The following is a 16,457-nucleotide window of genomic DNA, read 5'->3' as shown; positions in this document are numbered from 1 at the left end:
AAAATTTTTACAAAGGACATAATCGATAATGTAAAGATATAAGAAAAACTTCTTATTCTTTTTCCATATTTATTGCTGCAGATTGATGAATGTGACAATGTTGGTTGCCTCCCCTGATGGTGAGGACGGCCCAGCCCTGACTGTGGAACAGTGTAATTGTCCTCCAGGCTATACCGGCACTTCCTGTGAGGTGAGCTGGGAAAAAATAACATGTTTATTTAACAAATTTCCTCAAATGCTTTAATACTATTTACACACAGTTGAACCATGTTTTCTTGAATTTTTTATTCATGAAAAACAATATCTATTTCGGACTTTGTTTGTATTTAAGAAATTTTATTTTGCAGGTTCTTCTGAATTTTGATAGAGTGTCTTACTGGTGTTACTGAATCTGTAAAGCTGCATATAAAATCAGTAGATTTTAAGTTTGCACTGAAGGATTTTTGAGAAATATTTAATTTAAAGACGATTTATATTTCTTTTTGTAGAGCTGTTCACAAGGATACTATCGTACACAGAATGCTCCGTTCCTGGGCGCATGTATACCATGTAATTGTAACGGACACACCGATACTTGTGACCCCAACACTGGAGTATGTCTGGTAAGTACTAAGGTCCATGATGTGGCTAATTGCCTTTTTCACATTTACAATTCTGATTGGCTACAATTCACAAATTCACAAATCTTTTTGGTTGGCTAATTCACAAAACTGATTTGACTGTATACATATGAATACATGGCAAATTAATTGCTTCAATTTCATGAAGTTTTTAAACATTGAAATTAGAAAATGTTTTTTGATTAAACTGTATCGTTTACTCAGGGTTGTCTTGACAATACCATGGGAGACCACTGCGATACTTGTTTACCTGGTCACTATGGCGACCCGTCTCGTGAGGGCTGTACCATCTGTAGCTGTCCCCTTCCTGTGGCCAGTAACAAGTAAGTTGTCATCACAACCATTGAATACATATGTAGTTATACTGCTTTACTGCACGACCTTAGAAATTAGAACATTTATAATTATAACCTCCGCAACAAAGTTTGGGGGGGGGAGAGAGGGAAATACTGGAATCGGGCTGTTCATCTGTCCATCCGTTTGTCTGTCTGTAAACTATGTAGGGTTCTACAATGTCCCCTATTAATGGAGTTATTACTTAATTTGTGGAGCGGGGGTATTAGTCATCCACTCTGGTGACAGTTTTAGTTTCTGATCGTGAAAATCAATCAAGGATATAGTGGCCTTCGATAATATAGATTTTTACGCTTACAGCCCCAACAGTTTGGATTTCGAAATTTCAAAACTACCAAAGTTTGTCTATATAGTCAATGATTATATTTAATCCCCGGCATTTCTGTTCAGATTGTGAGTTTTCTGTATGATGAGCTTATACATTCATGTTAATTTTGTGGAGTTAACCTGTGTGTTTTACTGTAATGTTAAATGTTCTGTTTGTTTTTCTAGCTTTGCCTTTGGATGTAATGTGTACAACGGTCAGATGGTGTCTTGTGACTGTCAGCCAGGCTACGCTGGCCTTCTCTGTGACCGGTAAGTACTCTGTCAGGGAATATACAGGGAAAGATAACTGAAGACCCATCAACTTCAATGATATCATATAGCTAGCTTATATCCATCATAATAGTCATATTCTTCTGAGACTCGTTGACTTCTCGAATACTTTCATATTCCACACATTGACTCTGTACCATACAGTAACTTGTTCAATATGAACAATGTTAAAAAGGTTATTGTGGGTAAATGACTCGCTATATAATAAGATGACCATTTAGTCATAACACTTTTTTGCTTGATGTTAAAGTTTTGGTTTGGATGATGCTTTTGATATGTAGATGGCTTTCTTCACCATGTCTTATCTCTTGTGATTTCCTTGCAGATGTGCTCCAGGTTACTATGGAAACCCCAACGAGGAGGGAGGTCGATGTGAAATGTGCCAGTGTTCTAGTAACATCGATATGACTGATCGCGGCTCTTGTAGCGAGGAGACAGGAGCTTGTCTTGTCTGTGGCAACAACTCGACAGGTGTGGACTGTTCTCAGTGTCGCGACTGGTGGTACGGAGACGCTGTCGACGCCAAAAATTGTCAGCCCTGTACCTGTAACCAGTGTGGATCGGAGCAGTGTGATAACTCGGCCGGCCAGTGTAGGTGTAAACCTAATGTACAGGGCTTGGACTGTGATAGCTGTGCTGTAAGTACTTAAAAAATGATGGAATATAGGTTAATGTGGAAACAGAAAGTTTACTGTGATTGGGCCATCTGAACATTAAAGATTATATAACAGGGGAGGAGAAAATGTAGCGGTCAAGTTAGGGCTCAAAAAGGGAACTCCCGAACACTAGTTTAATGCTCTTCTTATTGAGCTTCCTGGTCTATGATGTCCAATCCTGCTACATTGATTATGATATTAAGTTTTCACCGATACCTAAGCATTTAGAAAATACTAATTTTACTTTCAACATTCTTCCAATGTTGAAATAATACCTGAAGCTAATTTAAATTTTGGATTTGTCCCTTTCAGTAAGTAATGAATCTAATTAAAGAAATGAAATGATTTATTAATTCTGTTAATCGACAAGTGTTATTTAGTTGAAACTCCTATCTACAGCCCAATACGTATGGATTTGATGACTGTGAGGGTTGTCGGGACTGTAACTGCGGACTAGCTGCCACCAGCCTCCAATGTGACTTGACCACCGGTCAGTGTTCTTGCCAGCCTGGAGTGACAGGCCTTATGTGTGACGAGTGTATTGATGGATACTACGACTACTCGGCTGCAGGATGTCAAAGTAAGAACCATTCATGTTGGTCCAAAAAAGTAGTAATCCATTAGATTAACCTTATTTGTTGGTAAAAAAAATTATGCTTTGTAGTGAAAATTTACATAATTTAATGGCTCATATTTCAACTAATTTACCAAAAGATTAAAACCCAAATCTCATTGATTAATTTTATCGTTGATAAAATCTAGGTTCAGCAGTTTATAGTTCATGAATGCAATACTGGGGAAGGCGATACTATGGTGTTATTTTGCCACCGGCGGCAGCATTGTTGTCAACATTTCGCTTTAAAATTTTGTATTTAGCTCTGTTTCTCAAAAAGTTTAAGTCCGATTCTAACCAAACTTTAAACATAGCTAAAGGACATCATTATCACCTCAACACACCTAATTACCGCAGGATTCATTCAGGGTGTAGGATCCAGAGGCTGTAGGACATTATAATGCTGCATTTCACTTTTCCTTCATTTTGTTTTACTTTCAGATGTTTTTAAATATTCCATTATAGTTATCTAAAATATCAACAATGTGGTATGGACAATACTTTTAAGAACATGAAATACTTATTTTTATGTACATCTTTTTTCTCCTGAGATATCTGTTGCCTAAAAGATTGGCTTTCAAATAGTAACCTATACGTCAAGTTCTAGTTTCTTTCTAATGTATGTTGGATTATGACGTAGACATCTTTTTACGATATCTGTTTAACAATAAAAACATGAACTTACGATATTTTACAGAGTGTGACTGTGAAGCTGATGGTGCGATGACCTGTAACCCATTCACCGGTGTGTGTCAGTGTCTCGAGGGCGTCACAGGTGACCGCTGTGACAGGTGTCTTCCACGATGGATCCTCGTACCCAACGAGGGATGTCGTCGTAAGTTTCATACCCCTTTGTTTACTTCAGCTCCAGGTATCGGCTGTTTTTCAGTGGCCGTCGTCTGGGTACCTGGCCTTCTTTCTCCACAAAATTTGGCACATCTATAGTTACTCAGGATCCTTGTAAGATGTAATGTGAAATCAAACAAAACCAGTTAAAATATGCTTGCTGTGTCTGTGAAAACATTTTGTAGCAAATTTTACTCATTTTTTTGTCTGGGTAGCTCAGTAAAAATGAATTCATTCCCTTTCAGCCTGTGACAATTGCGTACACATCCTGTTGGATGACCTTGAGTTTATGGACAGAAATCTGACCAGCTTGACCGGTAACCTAGCAACCGTCTCCGTAGGAGTGACCGCCATGAAGCGTCTACAGGCGATCAACGAATCTGTAGATATGCTCTCTGTATGTATTGATTGTGACATTTGCCCTTTTGTTAAAATTACGATGTGAACATTGGATGTTATAGATTGGACAGAAATTGATAAGGAAGGTTATATAATTTAATTACCATATTTGACCCTATAAGTGCCCAGAGCACTTAAAAAATTGAAGCAAATCAGGGGGCGCTTAAAAGAAACAAATTTGGACTAGCCTTTCATAAAATTATTCTACAAATTAAATTATAAATTAATTTGCGAAAGAAATCCATAAGGAAACCAACACAGTTTTCATATTTTCAGTCAGCATTTAATTCAAAGTTAGTGAAATTGAAGCCTATACGGTATGTTATTGCTGCCAAATCCGTCTGTTTTGAAGTAATAGTAATTCAAAAAACATTAATGGAGGTATAGGGTATAAAGTGCTAGGTTACAAGAAATTATTTGAAACATATTTATTTAAAATAATCTTTTTATCATATTTCTTCAATCTACAAAGATGGAGGGGAAAATTTGTAGAGATGAAAATAAAATGGTTTGTGATATATTGAATTTCAGCCCAAGATTAATGAGATGAAGGCGGCTGATGATGCCTTCACTCTCACCCCACTGAGACAGGCTGTGACCGAAATCATAAAAACAGCAGACGACACTGAGGCTAAGGTCAGTGTTAGTGTGTCAGGTTTTATAACGTTGTATGTAATGAAGGTTAGAGATATTTGTACGCCTCTTCTGTAAAATAAAATGAAACATGATGAAAATGTAGTCAGATAGAAACATTTCAAAAGCACCGCCATCATAGGAACATGATGTCACGTCATTGTCTAGCACGTGTGAGCTGTCTTTGCTCTACCCCGTAAAAGACGGAGTTATCTTTTCCCTAGCAACTGCAGGATAACCCTATCAAATATGGGAGAAAACAATGTCTTTAACAGGTGTAGGGAAAAGACAGCTCACACATGCTAGACAGTGACGTCATCAATGCATGCGGCGACAGCGATGCATTGTCGACTGCATTTTCACAATTTCTCTTTAAAGTATGGGAGAAAAAGAATCTTACATGGGCAAGTCAGGTGGAGAGGGATATCTCAACTCTCCTTAAAGATTTTGACCATCAACCCTCAGCAAGACTCGGGTTGATTAGCCAAAATCTTTTACTCAGGTTGAGATATCCCTTGACGGGCCCATGTAAGATTTTACTAGTCCTGTTCTGTCCCGACCTTATCCTGCCCAATCCTGTCGTGTCATGTCCAGTCTTAATATGGAGGTGGGGACAATTAGACCTTGAAGATGTTTTTTGTAATATATTGCATCACCATTAGAACTTTAGAGCTCCAAGCAATCATCAGAAACAACCTTTTATAGAAACATTTTCCTATTTTGTGATACGTTCATGTATGAAAACCACTGTTGAAACTGATAGTATTATCTTCCATCCTCGTTGGTTCACATTTTCAAATGATCATGAAAAATGATAACAGTCAAGCTTTATTAACAAGTTAGCGAGTTCATGGTTAAACTTTTGAGTTGGATGTGTATTCAAGTTTGGTTTGCTTGAAAAGTGAAAAGTTTGGTCAGGACCGAAAAATACTTTTGAAGTAAACAAGGTCTTCAATTTACACAAATTTGTCAAGTTAATGAGGTTATATAAACGGCCAATAACAAAAGTGAATTTTAAATTTAGCTGCGTTGCTTCTGAACCGTAATTTGAGCAACACATTGATAGGATGATCATGAGTAGAACATTGCTGATGTTTTATTTGAACATGTTACAGTCTAAGACTCAGATGGTGTCCGCTGAACTAGTGAAGGAGGAGTCCCAACAGTTCCTCACCAACGCCAACGACCTTGAACAGAAGGTCGCTGACCTCAGTGATGATGCTAATGGTAAGAGAGATTAACTTTTGAATTTAGAAATTGGATAAACTATGTTGGTTAAGACTGCTTCACTCGAAACTCCAAAAGGAAATTTTATAATTCCATTTTAATCCTTTATCTTGTAGTCTTATTACTCTTTATCAAAAATAAAAATTAAAAAAAATACACGAGTACATACATGATACTGTTAAATTAATCTACATAAGACCTTCACCGGTATGTGACCTTGACCTTACAGCTGCTGTGACAGAAGTAGAAGACGTTCTTGCCACCATCTTGAGGGGTATACAGGTTACCAACATCGACACATACATTGAGCAGTCATCCGATCTTTGGGATGACATCAGAGCAGTCAACATGACCGGAGTGAAGGACCGAGCTGACCAGGCTGTTATGGATATCTTACTATGTGAGGAGGCTAGAATATTTAAGATAAAATTTAATATATAGGGTAGTCTTATAGTGAAATCAACAAATTAGAAGGGGTAATGTACAGTCCAACCTACTTAATACAAACTCGGATAGTCCAAAATCCCGTTTTATACGAATGGAATTCAAATCCCTTGTAAATTGCATTCAATATTCTTGTATTTATTGCCTGTTTAGTAAATCTGTTAATACCAAAAAACGCGTAATAAGCAACGATGTTCAGGTCTCCTGGGTACTTTTTGTGTTGTTTTAAACTCGCAAAATAGGCTCTTATCATCACTGTGGTATTTCGACATATTTACTCCAATAATGTGTATACAGTAGATAATCCACACACCTTTATATTAAAACATCTAAAACACTAGTTGTAACAACTCTTTAATCCTTGCTTAAATTCTCATTAACTAATAAACGCTGCAAAAATTATTTTACATGCAACTGTAATGAATTTTGTTGTCTGGTTTACGTAAAATGAAAATTCTCTTGAGATGTCTTCATTGACTTTGATTATGTTTTCAGTGGACTTGGACCGCTACAAGAATGCGTACAAGCAGGGTGATTCTGAGGCTGACAGACTCGACAATGTCGTTAATGACCTCTCCAACAGTTTGTATAGTCTCCAGGAGCACGGCCAGCGAAGTCTTACCAACTCGTCCGATACTATCGCTTTGGTGAACAAGCTCAGACAGCTAGCTCTCAGCATCATTAATGTAAGAACAAATATCTTCCACCTGTTGCTTCCAAATAATTCAGGAGAAACAGTGTTAATGACTCTCTCTCCAAACACTTTTGGGGATTTCAAGAAAAAAACCTGATGTTGGGTACATTTATACTCCCTTAATTACGATTCCAGGCAAGACACAATACATCAAGATTTAGTTCTAGTAAAATAAGAAATAACAACAGGGTCCAGATTAATCTTAGGTTTTTTTTTGAAAGATTATTTTTAATTTAAGTTTGCCCATAGAAAAAATCTTCTTACATCTGTTTCTTTTATTCTGTAACGATGAGGTAAATTGAACAAAGGACATGTCTCAAGGTGAATCTGAACATGTAAGATGGGTCCTGGATTCACATTGTAACAAAATTAATAGATCAAAGTTTAAAATGAAAGTGTTCTGTTTTTTATATGAGTTCTTATTGTTCTATTATAAAACTTACCTTGACATTTTTTACAGCTGCGTTTGAAGGGCGTGGAGGAGTCGAGTCGCGATACAGAGATGATTCTAAAGATGTCACAGAGTGAGATTGAGGCTGCACGACAGGCCTTGGATACCTGCAAGGCTGACTCCGCGGTGTGTTCATATATCAAATATATACCGTAATATCAATTAATACCACTACATCAATTAATGAGATGTACCAATTCTAATTCTATAAATAAGTATTGGTATGTCAGAAACCAGATAACTCCAAAAACATTTTCTGTCTATGCATATTACAGAATTAACTCCCTTGCGGGTAGGTATACATTGTGGCGTCAGTATTTTTTGAGTGAAACATGTGTTATTTTTCTCTTTAAGCATTATTCTCAATATAAAACAACGAAAGGACATTCTTCATATGCACGAAGCGTCTGAAAAAGAATGTCCGTCCGTATTTTGTCTATGACTTGATTTGAGAATAATGCTTATAATTTAATTTAGATAACTAAATCAGGTACTAATCAGACATACATTTCTGTAATTTTACTTACTTTTACAACAAAAGAAATTGAGTTCTGGTGCAGTGATATCTTATCCGATCATTTGATTTAGCTAATGACTGTGCCGCTTTTAAAGTCCCCTGCGAAAAACGTTTTGTATTTATGACGTTATGTGACGTACAATTCTTTGGTCTATGGAAAAATAATCTCACAAATATAACTACCTGGTAATAGAAATGGGTGTAACATATGAAATTAACCTATGAAAAGTTTTATATACACAATGATGTCACAATCAATACCTACCTTCAAGGGAGGAAACTGTCATATGCAAATACAGAATATCTGCCAACACCTAAATCATCTATCTTGATATTAGAGGTAAAACTGTAAACTGTAAATACTTGAATTTATCTACTCTACATCAATTATCAATATCCAATGCCATTGTACACTTCATAACTCAACAAAGTAATTATATATTTATACAAATGAGGAATAATGAAGAAGGATATATCCCAAGACTCCCGAAATGTTCTAACTCCTACACAGAGTTGTGTCCCTTTTTTCGTTCATGTTCATATAAAACCTGTTTTGAATATATACATGAACAATAGGTGAGATGCTACCCTAGTATTTATAAGTTGATGGTGTAATTTATAGATGGTGACAGACCAATCCAATCGTTTAGAAGATGGCATCGATCAGCTGAGGGATATTGATGATGGCTTGGGTGACAACCTCATTGACTTGGATACAAAGAAAATGGAGGCGGAGACACACGCTGAGAATCTGGTTGATCAGGCCAAAATGCTTGAAAGGTATTTAGTAATATTCCAGTTAATTAGAAGTAGTCGGACATGTTCAGGTAATATTCTAGTTAACTAGTGGTCCAATAATACTGAAAAATCAAGATGGAAGATCTGGCCTCGATTTCTCAGCACAAACTTTCAAGTCAAAAACTGACTAACAATAATTTCATTCGTAAAGGACCTAAGTTTGGCTTATTCTTTATTTGGCTCAGGTAGTGTGGACTAATCCAAATTTCTTGATGGATCATCAAGAAAACCATGACATTATATAGAAGTAATTCTGTTGTGTTTTTACAGTGTATATACTGACACTCGAGACACAGCCTCTCTCGCACTTCGCGCCGCCAACGCCTACGAAGGTATCGTCATGGCGATCAATGATGCCTATAATGCATCGCGTGCTGCCACTGGGGTGGCGGCCGAAGCCCTTGGAAAGGTAGGCTGATTCATCTTTGTTTCTGCTCTTTGTATGTACTTTAAATGTAAAATATGCAAATTAATTGCAAATGGCTGACATTTTTGATGCTGCTAAGTGCTGAGCTATGAACACTAATCTTCAGGCTGTGCCTTGCTTGTCTTTTTTGTTGTCGATGTTGTCGCTATAATATGAATTACATATATCAATCAGATTTAGATCACACACTTTGATGGTACACGTCCTTGTTAGGAGGAATTGATGGACATTTTAATTGGTCAAGAGTCAAAGGAATTTGATATGTTTTGGCTTCATATGCTAGAAGCAGTATAATTAAACAGCTTGATATATGAAATACTCGGTACAATTGAAGAGATCATATTGTTAACATGCTTTCATTTCTTTGTTATTCCTAACTCTCTATCAACAGCAATTGTATCATTATTTTGAGCATAGATTAAACAGTTTTTACTTTGTCAGACACACTAACAATTTGTAATTAGTTTGCTTTTAAGCAAAATCCTTAGTCTAAAACAATTTCATGAGTAAAAACCGATACAATGATTTTCTTTGTCTCCTTTCATATTTTAAGCAGAAATTTTGATATTCTTGTTATTGTGTATGCAAAGTTTAACTTGTGATATAGTTTGTAATTGAGGATCGTATGAAGGTGATAGCACACACTAGTTAAGGAGACTTAACTCATTTACCCCTTAAATTTCATAATGGACTAGTCTAGGCTTTGACTTAGAAGAGCCTAAATGTGACATCAGGGGTGAAGGAGATAAAAGAGATTTCATTGAAACAGGTTCTGCCACAAAACATGGGATGTAATTGAATGAGCGGAATATTTTTATAACACAGATGCTTTCGTGTTTTAAATATTGGTTCAGCATGATAAGTTTGTGTGCACCCACCTTACATGCAATTGTTAACAATGTACAAATAATACTGTTTAGTGAGATTGTAATCTAGCAATTTGAATTCAGTTTAACTATGTGAAAATCTAATTTTGGCTTAAATATTTATTTTGTTCTCTTTGAGAAAAATGGAAGAATGATAAATTGGCTGCAAAACTTTGTCATGATTTAGAGCTGGGAATAAGTTAATAGGCACAATCAATATATAACATTATTTTACAAAATCTTATAACAGGTGTTTGGTATGTGAATGACAAACTGGGCTTAAAAGTTTTTGATTTCTTAATATGAGATATCATTGTGAATGACAAACTAGGTTTAAAATTTTTTGATTTGTTACTATGTGATATCACTGTAGTGCCATATATGAAAAAAAAACAGTTACAAAAGGTATCCATGACAACATGGTGATGCATGATTTTCATGGTAAAGGTTTAACTCATTCACCCCTGAATATTCATAATGGACTGGTCCAGTCTTGGAAGCAGAAGAGTTCAAGTGTGTCTTCAGGGGTGAATGCCATAATAATATAGGAATACTATTGTCAGCATAATGTTAGGGTAAAATTGAGTATATTGAGAGTTAGATCTTAAGGTCAAGGTACACTGTAATTAAAAATTTCTCATCTGTAGAAGTATACGGGGTTCTGAGAATGGAATCATTGTGTGATAGTGAGTGTGGCATCATCGGACTAATGATGGGGTTTTTATTTCAGGTGTTCCTAATGCCAGTAAGGATTTGTATTTATACATATTATATACATATTGTAGCATATAACCTAACACTATGGAGGCCTCAGCTCTCTGTAGCTCTAAAACAACCTGACTCAGTGTCGGGTGACGAGCTGTTGCCTCCATTCTACATATTACAGTAAAACATGTCTAAACCAAACCTCGTGGTGACTCTGATCATTTCCGAAATTTTTGTACAATTATTTTGATTGACAATGCAAGTATGATTTGTAGAGACTTAAGCGTAAATTTGGTATGCTGAAATTGTGATTTTTAAGTTGAGCAGAGTTTGGTTTGTACATTTTATACAATATGTACATTGTAATTACTCCCCAACCATAGATTAGAGACGTGATTTGGAGTGAATATTGAAAACCCCATAAATAAAGTAGATATCTTCTGTAACATACCGTTCCCCTACTAAGGATATCCCATAATTCCTTTGTCCCATATCTGAATCTTTGTGGTCCCAAGTGGTAGAATAGACTTACTAATCAAACAGGGTTGTAGAAAAATGGGACTTTCAACTACACAACAACAGAATGTTCTCTGGTTGCTATGGTTACATAAGTAAGGTAAGGGAACCCTGTGGTAGCTAAAGTAGCGTAAAAGTACCCTTCGGTTGCTATAGTAACATAAAGGTACCCTACGATTTCTATAGAAATATAGCATTATCATATAGTTGCTATACTAACCTACTTGGTTGCTATAGTAACCAAAAAGTACCTTATGGTTGCTATAGTAACCTAGTGGTACCCTTCAGTTGCTATAGTAACAACACTACCCTATGGTTGCTATAGTCACCTAGTGGTACCCTTCAGTTGCTATAGTAACAACACTACCCTATGGTCGCTATAGTAACCTAGTAACAATGACATGAGATATTGTACTGTAATGTGAGATATAAGTGTATATTTTCAAACTCTTATCTACAGCACTAACAATATGTAACAGTGATGTATTCTCTTCTGCTATAGTTCAAACTTTCAAAAATCCACTTTCTGTCCGTTTCTGTTTGCTGTTTGCAAAAACTTTCAAAACATAGTTCTTCTGATATTGGCATGTTGAGATGCATGCTATTATGAAATGTATGAATTGTCGATATTAATACTGTATGAACCATGAGGAAAGAATACAACTACTGTGATTAGATTAATGTAAACATATTATAGTTGTATTATATTTAATACAGTACATACCGTAAATATCATACACAGATTGTATGGCTTTTATTATGATGTATATGTTTGTATTTGTGGATACTTGATTAATTACAGCAAATATTAATGATAGGCGCCTCCTGAACCATTTACAGTGTTGAATTCCTTCCTGCTACCGAGTGTTTCTGGGTTTGAGTGATTGAAGTACAGCCATGCTTAATAGATATAATGTTAATTCAGTAATCTCTATTTTACTTGGTGTTGAAGAGAAATTAATTTACACACAAGTATCGGTTGTCAATGTAACTGTGAGCGGGGTTGTTAGAGAGCATGGGTATCTTAGTGATTATAGCACAGGGGTGTGAGGTTGTACTAATTCTTGTAAAGGTGTAATACGATATAGACTGTAGGTACGTGTTATACACATATTTAATTTGATGTTGAGTTGTCTCCCCTTGAGGCCAGGTATTGTCTGTTATGTCGTTTGTCTCTGAGAATTATATCATAAGTTTGTGTGTTTATATTCTCTGGGGAACAAATGCCATATATAAAAAAAGATTGACTAGGATCAGAGTAATACAATATTAAGGATTTAAAATTAGAATTATTTTTATCATTAAAGTTTAATCTGTTGAGTTAGCAAAGGATTTATTCAGCAACAACCTTTATAGATTAATGTAACTCAACTTTCTTTCGCATGCAATTTACTTTTGGAATTTCAAGATCCAAGTTGCAAAATTTATCTCAGGGAATAAGCATTTACATTATTTATATTAATAGAATGTTCCATTTTATTTTCCAGTTTGCGAATTTAAATATTCGCGAATTTGTTTTAAATGAGAAGTGCAAAATTTAACTGTTGTGAAGGAAAGTTGGTTTATAGTTTATAGTAAAATTAGTGATAAAACTGAATTATTTTGCATTAACAGTTAAGAACAAATAAAATGTCTTCAGCAGCAATTAATGAAGCTTGTGATAGCAAATGTAAATAAGCAGATTTGAGGTCAAGTTTCTGTCATATAGAGTACTGAGAGTAATGGTATTATATATGATATTTATAAACTAAACTATGCTGACTGTTGCAGTCGTTCGGTGTTGGTGATATTGCTGCAGCCAAAAAGAACAGGAGTGTGGAGCTGCTTGCAGCTGCTGAAAACAAACTCAAGGAAACAGATATGGGTAGGTGGACGTTTGAGGATTTATGAGACAATAATAACACTGAGTATCTCATACTGAGTGGCATATGTAGTAGTTACCCAGGTATGATATTCACAAATTTTCATTTTCATTCATTATTTTATTTACTGATTTTTCTTATGTCCAAATTATGAAATTGCATGATGAGGCATACTCCGTCTTTGCATATTACAGAGTTAACTCCCCTGTGGGGAGATATCAATTGTTTAGTCAGTATTTTGTGAGTGCAATTCATGTCATTTTCTCCTAAACGTATGAAGTAACGCTCGGAAACACATGACGTCACAATTAATACCTATCCGCAAGGGCAGATAACTCTGTAGTATGCAAATACAGAATAGTGTTATCTATGTTGTCTTCCTTCATGTCGCATTTTTTCCCATTTTGATTTTTCTGAAAATGAGGGCGTTTAAATCTTACGAACATTTCTATCAAAAAAGATAAGAGTTTATAGGGTGTATATATGTGTTGTGTTTTGGTGTACAGATTTACAGGAGAGGTTGGAGGATGCTACCTTTAACACAGACAAAGTGGAGGATTCTAACCGGGAGGCATCAGACCGACTGGGCAGTGTGAACTTTGACCTGGCATCCCTTGGTACAGGTAAGTGGACTTCAGCACATCGCACTCATTCACTAAATAAGATGTGTCTAAAGGACAATTTGAGTCTTAAAGACCTTCAGTACATTTGTGACTGATTATGAGACTAATTCACATACCATGTGACACCCGATAACGTTTGTGAGGGACTAGTATCTCCAGTGGTGATAGAACCTAACTAATTGTAAACAATTTGTAATCTTCTCGTTGAAGTGATGTTAGCACGGTATATCATATTTTGATGTCATTCCATCACCAATAGAAATAATTGTCCGGCACAAACGCTATCATGTATCACGTGGTATGTGAATTTGTCCCATGGGAATTTTTTGAGGGTATATTGGGAAGTTTGAATAAAATGTGCTTCATTAGGACTTAAAAATCAAAACTACTGTAAAAATATACTGAATTAATGATACTTGACGTCTAGGGAGGTAATGTAGTAAGATTATTTAAGAGAACAATAGATTAAGCAAACTGACAAGCATGACTATATACATGTACTTCTAAATATTGCAAGTATTTCACTGATTTTTAGATGAGAAACTTTATACTGTTGCAGGTGATGTTGGTCTGCGAGCTCGCGATGCTACAATGACCGCCGAAGAAGCCAGCCGAATGGCCACAGATGCTGGAAACAAAGTCAATGACATCATCAGGAAGTTACCCGGCAACAAAGCCAAGGTTGAGAAGTTGTTCAACGACTCCACCAAGACAAAAAAAAATACCCAGTATGCTGATCAGCAGAGTAAGTGTTGTTTACATTCTTCACTCTTTCCAGTTGGTCTGCTATGCTAGCATAGCTCTATAATTACATGTATGCTGATAACTCTTGCGATGACCACGTTATGGGATCATGCATATGAAGTAGATCTACTATATTTAGAATCAATCTGAGACGTGTGGCCGAAGTGGTGACCTCTCCTTTGCATTAAGTCATTTCAGTTGCATAATTTTCTACCTTTCATTTCAACATTAGCTTATGGTTACGCTATTCCAATCATTGACATTTTGTGCGTGATCTAGGCACTATTTAGGACATGTGAGTGTAACAATATATTTACGTCAAAGGGTTAAACCCCATCAAGTGTTTGGACTGTGTTTGTTTCATTATGGCGCCTAATGTTAGGCTACTCAAAATCACCCTTACGATGCTAACAACCGGCAATTGGACAGTTAAATATTGTATACACTAACTGTCATGTCATTAACTTCCCTTGCCCTGAAGTCAGAAGTCATGGCTAAATGGATACTGTATCTTCATTCTTTATCTTCATTCTTTAACATCCCAACTCGAATGTTTTAATAGGCTCGCTTTGGTTCATTTAGAGGACGAATTTCTACAAGTGTATTTTGTTTGACTACAGCTGAAGATGTGAAGAGGACCGTACCCCAGATTATGGACCTGATCGAGCTGGTCGGAACACAGTCTAGGAATGTGCGTAGTCTTAGGGACAGCGTGATGGGCAACATTACTGACCTCCGGGAAAAGATCATTTTGGCACGCAGCGAGGCGAACAGGGTGAGACAACTCTCTTTTAGGTTATCAAATGTTTATAGCAACACTTATGTATGTGTTGCTACATATAGAATATTTTGCTTATTGTCTTCACATCTTCATTGTACAATACTTTTTTTTGAAAGAACATGACAAGTTTTTAACATTTCAAAGAGAGTCTTTTTGCAGTCTTGAACTTGAACATGGAAAAACTTCATTTCCAGATCCGTGTTGGTATGGAGTTCCTTGGAAACACGACTGTTGCCCTGAGAAACCCACCAGATGTCGACCTTGCTGGGTCGTACAGTCGATTTACAACTTACATCCGTACTGAACAGAGTGATGCACTACTGGCCTACATTGGAGCCGAATTTATCCCCGAGAGGCCAGATCCAGTAAGTTATAGATCGGAAAATAAAAACATATTTTGTTTCTTGTTTGGCTTCAATTTTATTGTCTTTTTCATTGAGTTTATGTTGTTAGTTGCTAAATATTGAGTTGAATTTCTACAGGACTTCCTCGCTCTGGAATTGCGTGACGGCAGAGTTATGTTTAAGTATGACCTTGGCTCGGGAGCAGCAGAAATCAGCCATCCATGGACAGTAAATGACAACCAGTGGTATAAGGTCGTGGCTGAGAGGTGAGTCACTTATTCCTTCTTTGCCTTTTAAAGAGTTAGCTCCCTTGCGGGTAGGTATCTATTGTGATGACATTGTTTTATGAGGGCAATTCACATCGTTTTCTCCAAAAAGCATGACGTTGTGCTCGCAAACACATGTCACAAGCATTACCTACCCACAAGGGTAGATAACCCTGTAATATGTAAATACAGACTAGATATCTCGGAAATGGCTGGGAGAGGGGATTGTTAGTGTTTCCAATGCCCATCATGTCCTGTGGCATCTGGGCTCAATTTTATTTTGAGTTTAAGGGTGAGTTCAATATTAGGTAAGGGTGATTATGTCATAGATATTTCTAGTTTGTTATTGAATATGTAGGGTTACAATATCGAGACGTTTGACACTTACTGTATGTTGCGTAAATTACCTTTGGTCATTTGCAGATGCATTTCTGTTAAATAAAATTATCTTATGCAATTAGCTTCTGCGACATA

The 16,457-nt window shown here is 36.3% G+C and overlaps 1 protein-coding gene across 1 annotated transcript in view; it reads left to right on the top strand.

The window, feature by feature from the left end:
• LOC138324774 (laminin subunit alpha-like) overlaps window positions 1-16,457 on the top strand; it is a 68,322-nt gene that overhangs the window by 40,047 nt on the left and 11,818 nt on the right. Inside the window, 22 exon segments of the mRNA XM_069269912.1 lie at window positions 82-190; window positions 489-602; window positions 825-943; window positions 1,467-1,550; window positions 1,897-2,209; window positions 2,627-2,807; window positions 3,538-3,675; window positions 3,932-4,083; window positions 4,617-4,721; window positions 5,834-5,945; window positions 6,175-6,345; window positions 6,885-7,075; window positions 7,544-7,660; window positions 8,674-8,831; window positions 9,120-9,258; window positions 10,873-10,887; window positions 13,134-13,227; window positions 13,732-13,848; window positions 14,408-14,593; window positions 15,213-15,367; window positions 15,568-15,738; window positions 15,856-15,983. Of these exon segments, the coding sequence (XP_069126013.1) occupies window positions 82-190; window positions 489-602; window positions 825-943; window positions 1,467-1,550; window positions 1,897-2,209; window positions 2,627-2,807; window positions 3,538-3,675; window positions 3,932-4,083; window positions 4,617-4,721; window positions 5,834-5,945; window positions 6,175-6,345; window positions 6,885-7,075; window positions 7,544-7,660; window positions 8,674-8,831; window positions 9,120-9,258; window positions 10,873-10,887; window positions 13,134-13,227; window positions 13,732-13,848; window positions 14,408-14,593; window positions 15,213-15,367; window positions 15,568-15,738; window positions 15,856-15,983 (3,069 nt within the window).

Source organism: Argopecten irradians, chromosome 6 (genome assembly GCF_041381155.1).
Source record: "Argopecten irradians isolate NY chromosome 6, Ai_NY, whole genome shotgun sequence".
Taxonomy (NCBI): domain Eukaryota; kingdom Metazoa; phylum Mollusca; class Bivalvia; order Pectinida; family Pectinidae; genus Argopecten; species Argopecten irradians.
The sequence above is the reverse complement of the archived record's forward strand: the minus strand, read 5'-3'. Positions and strand labels throughout refer to the sequence as shown.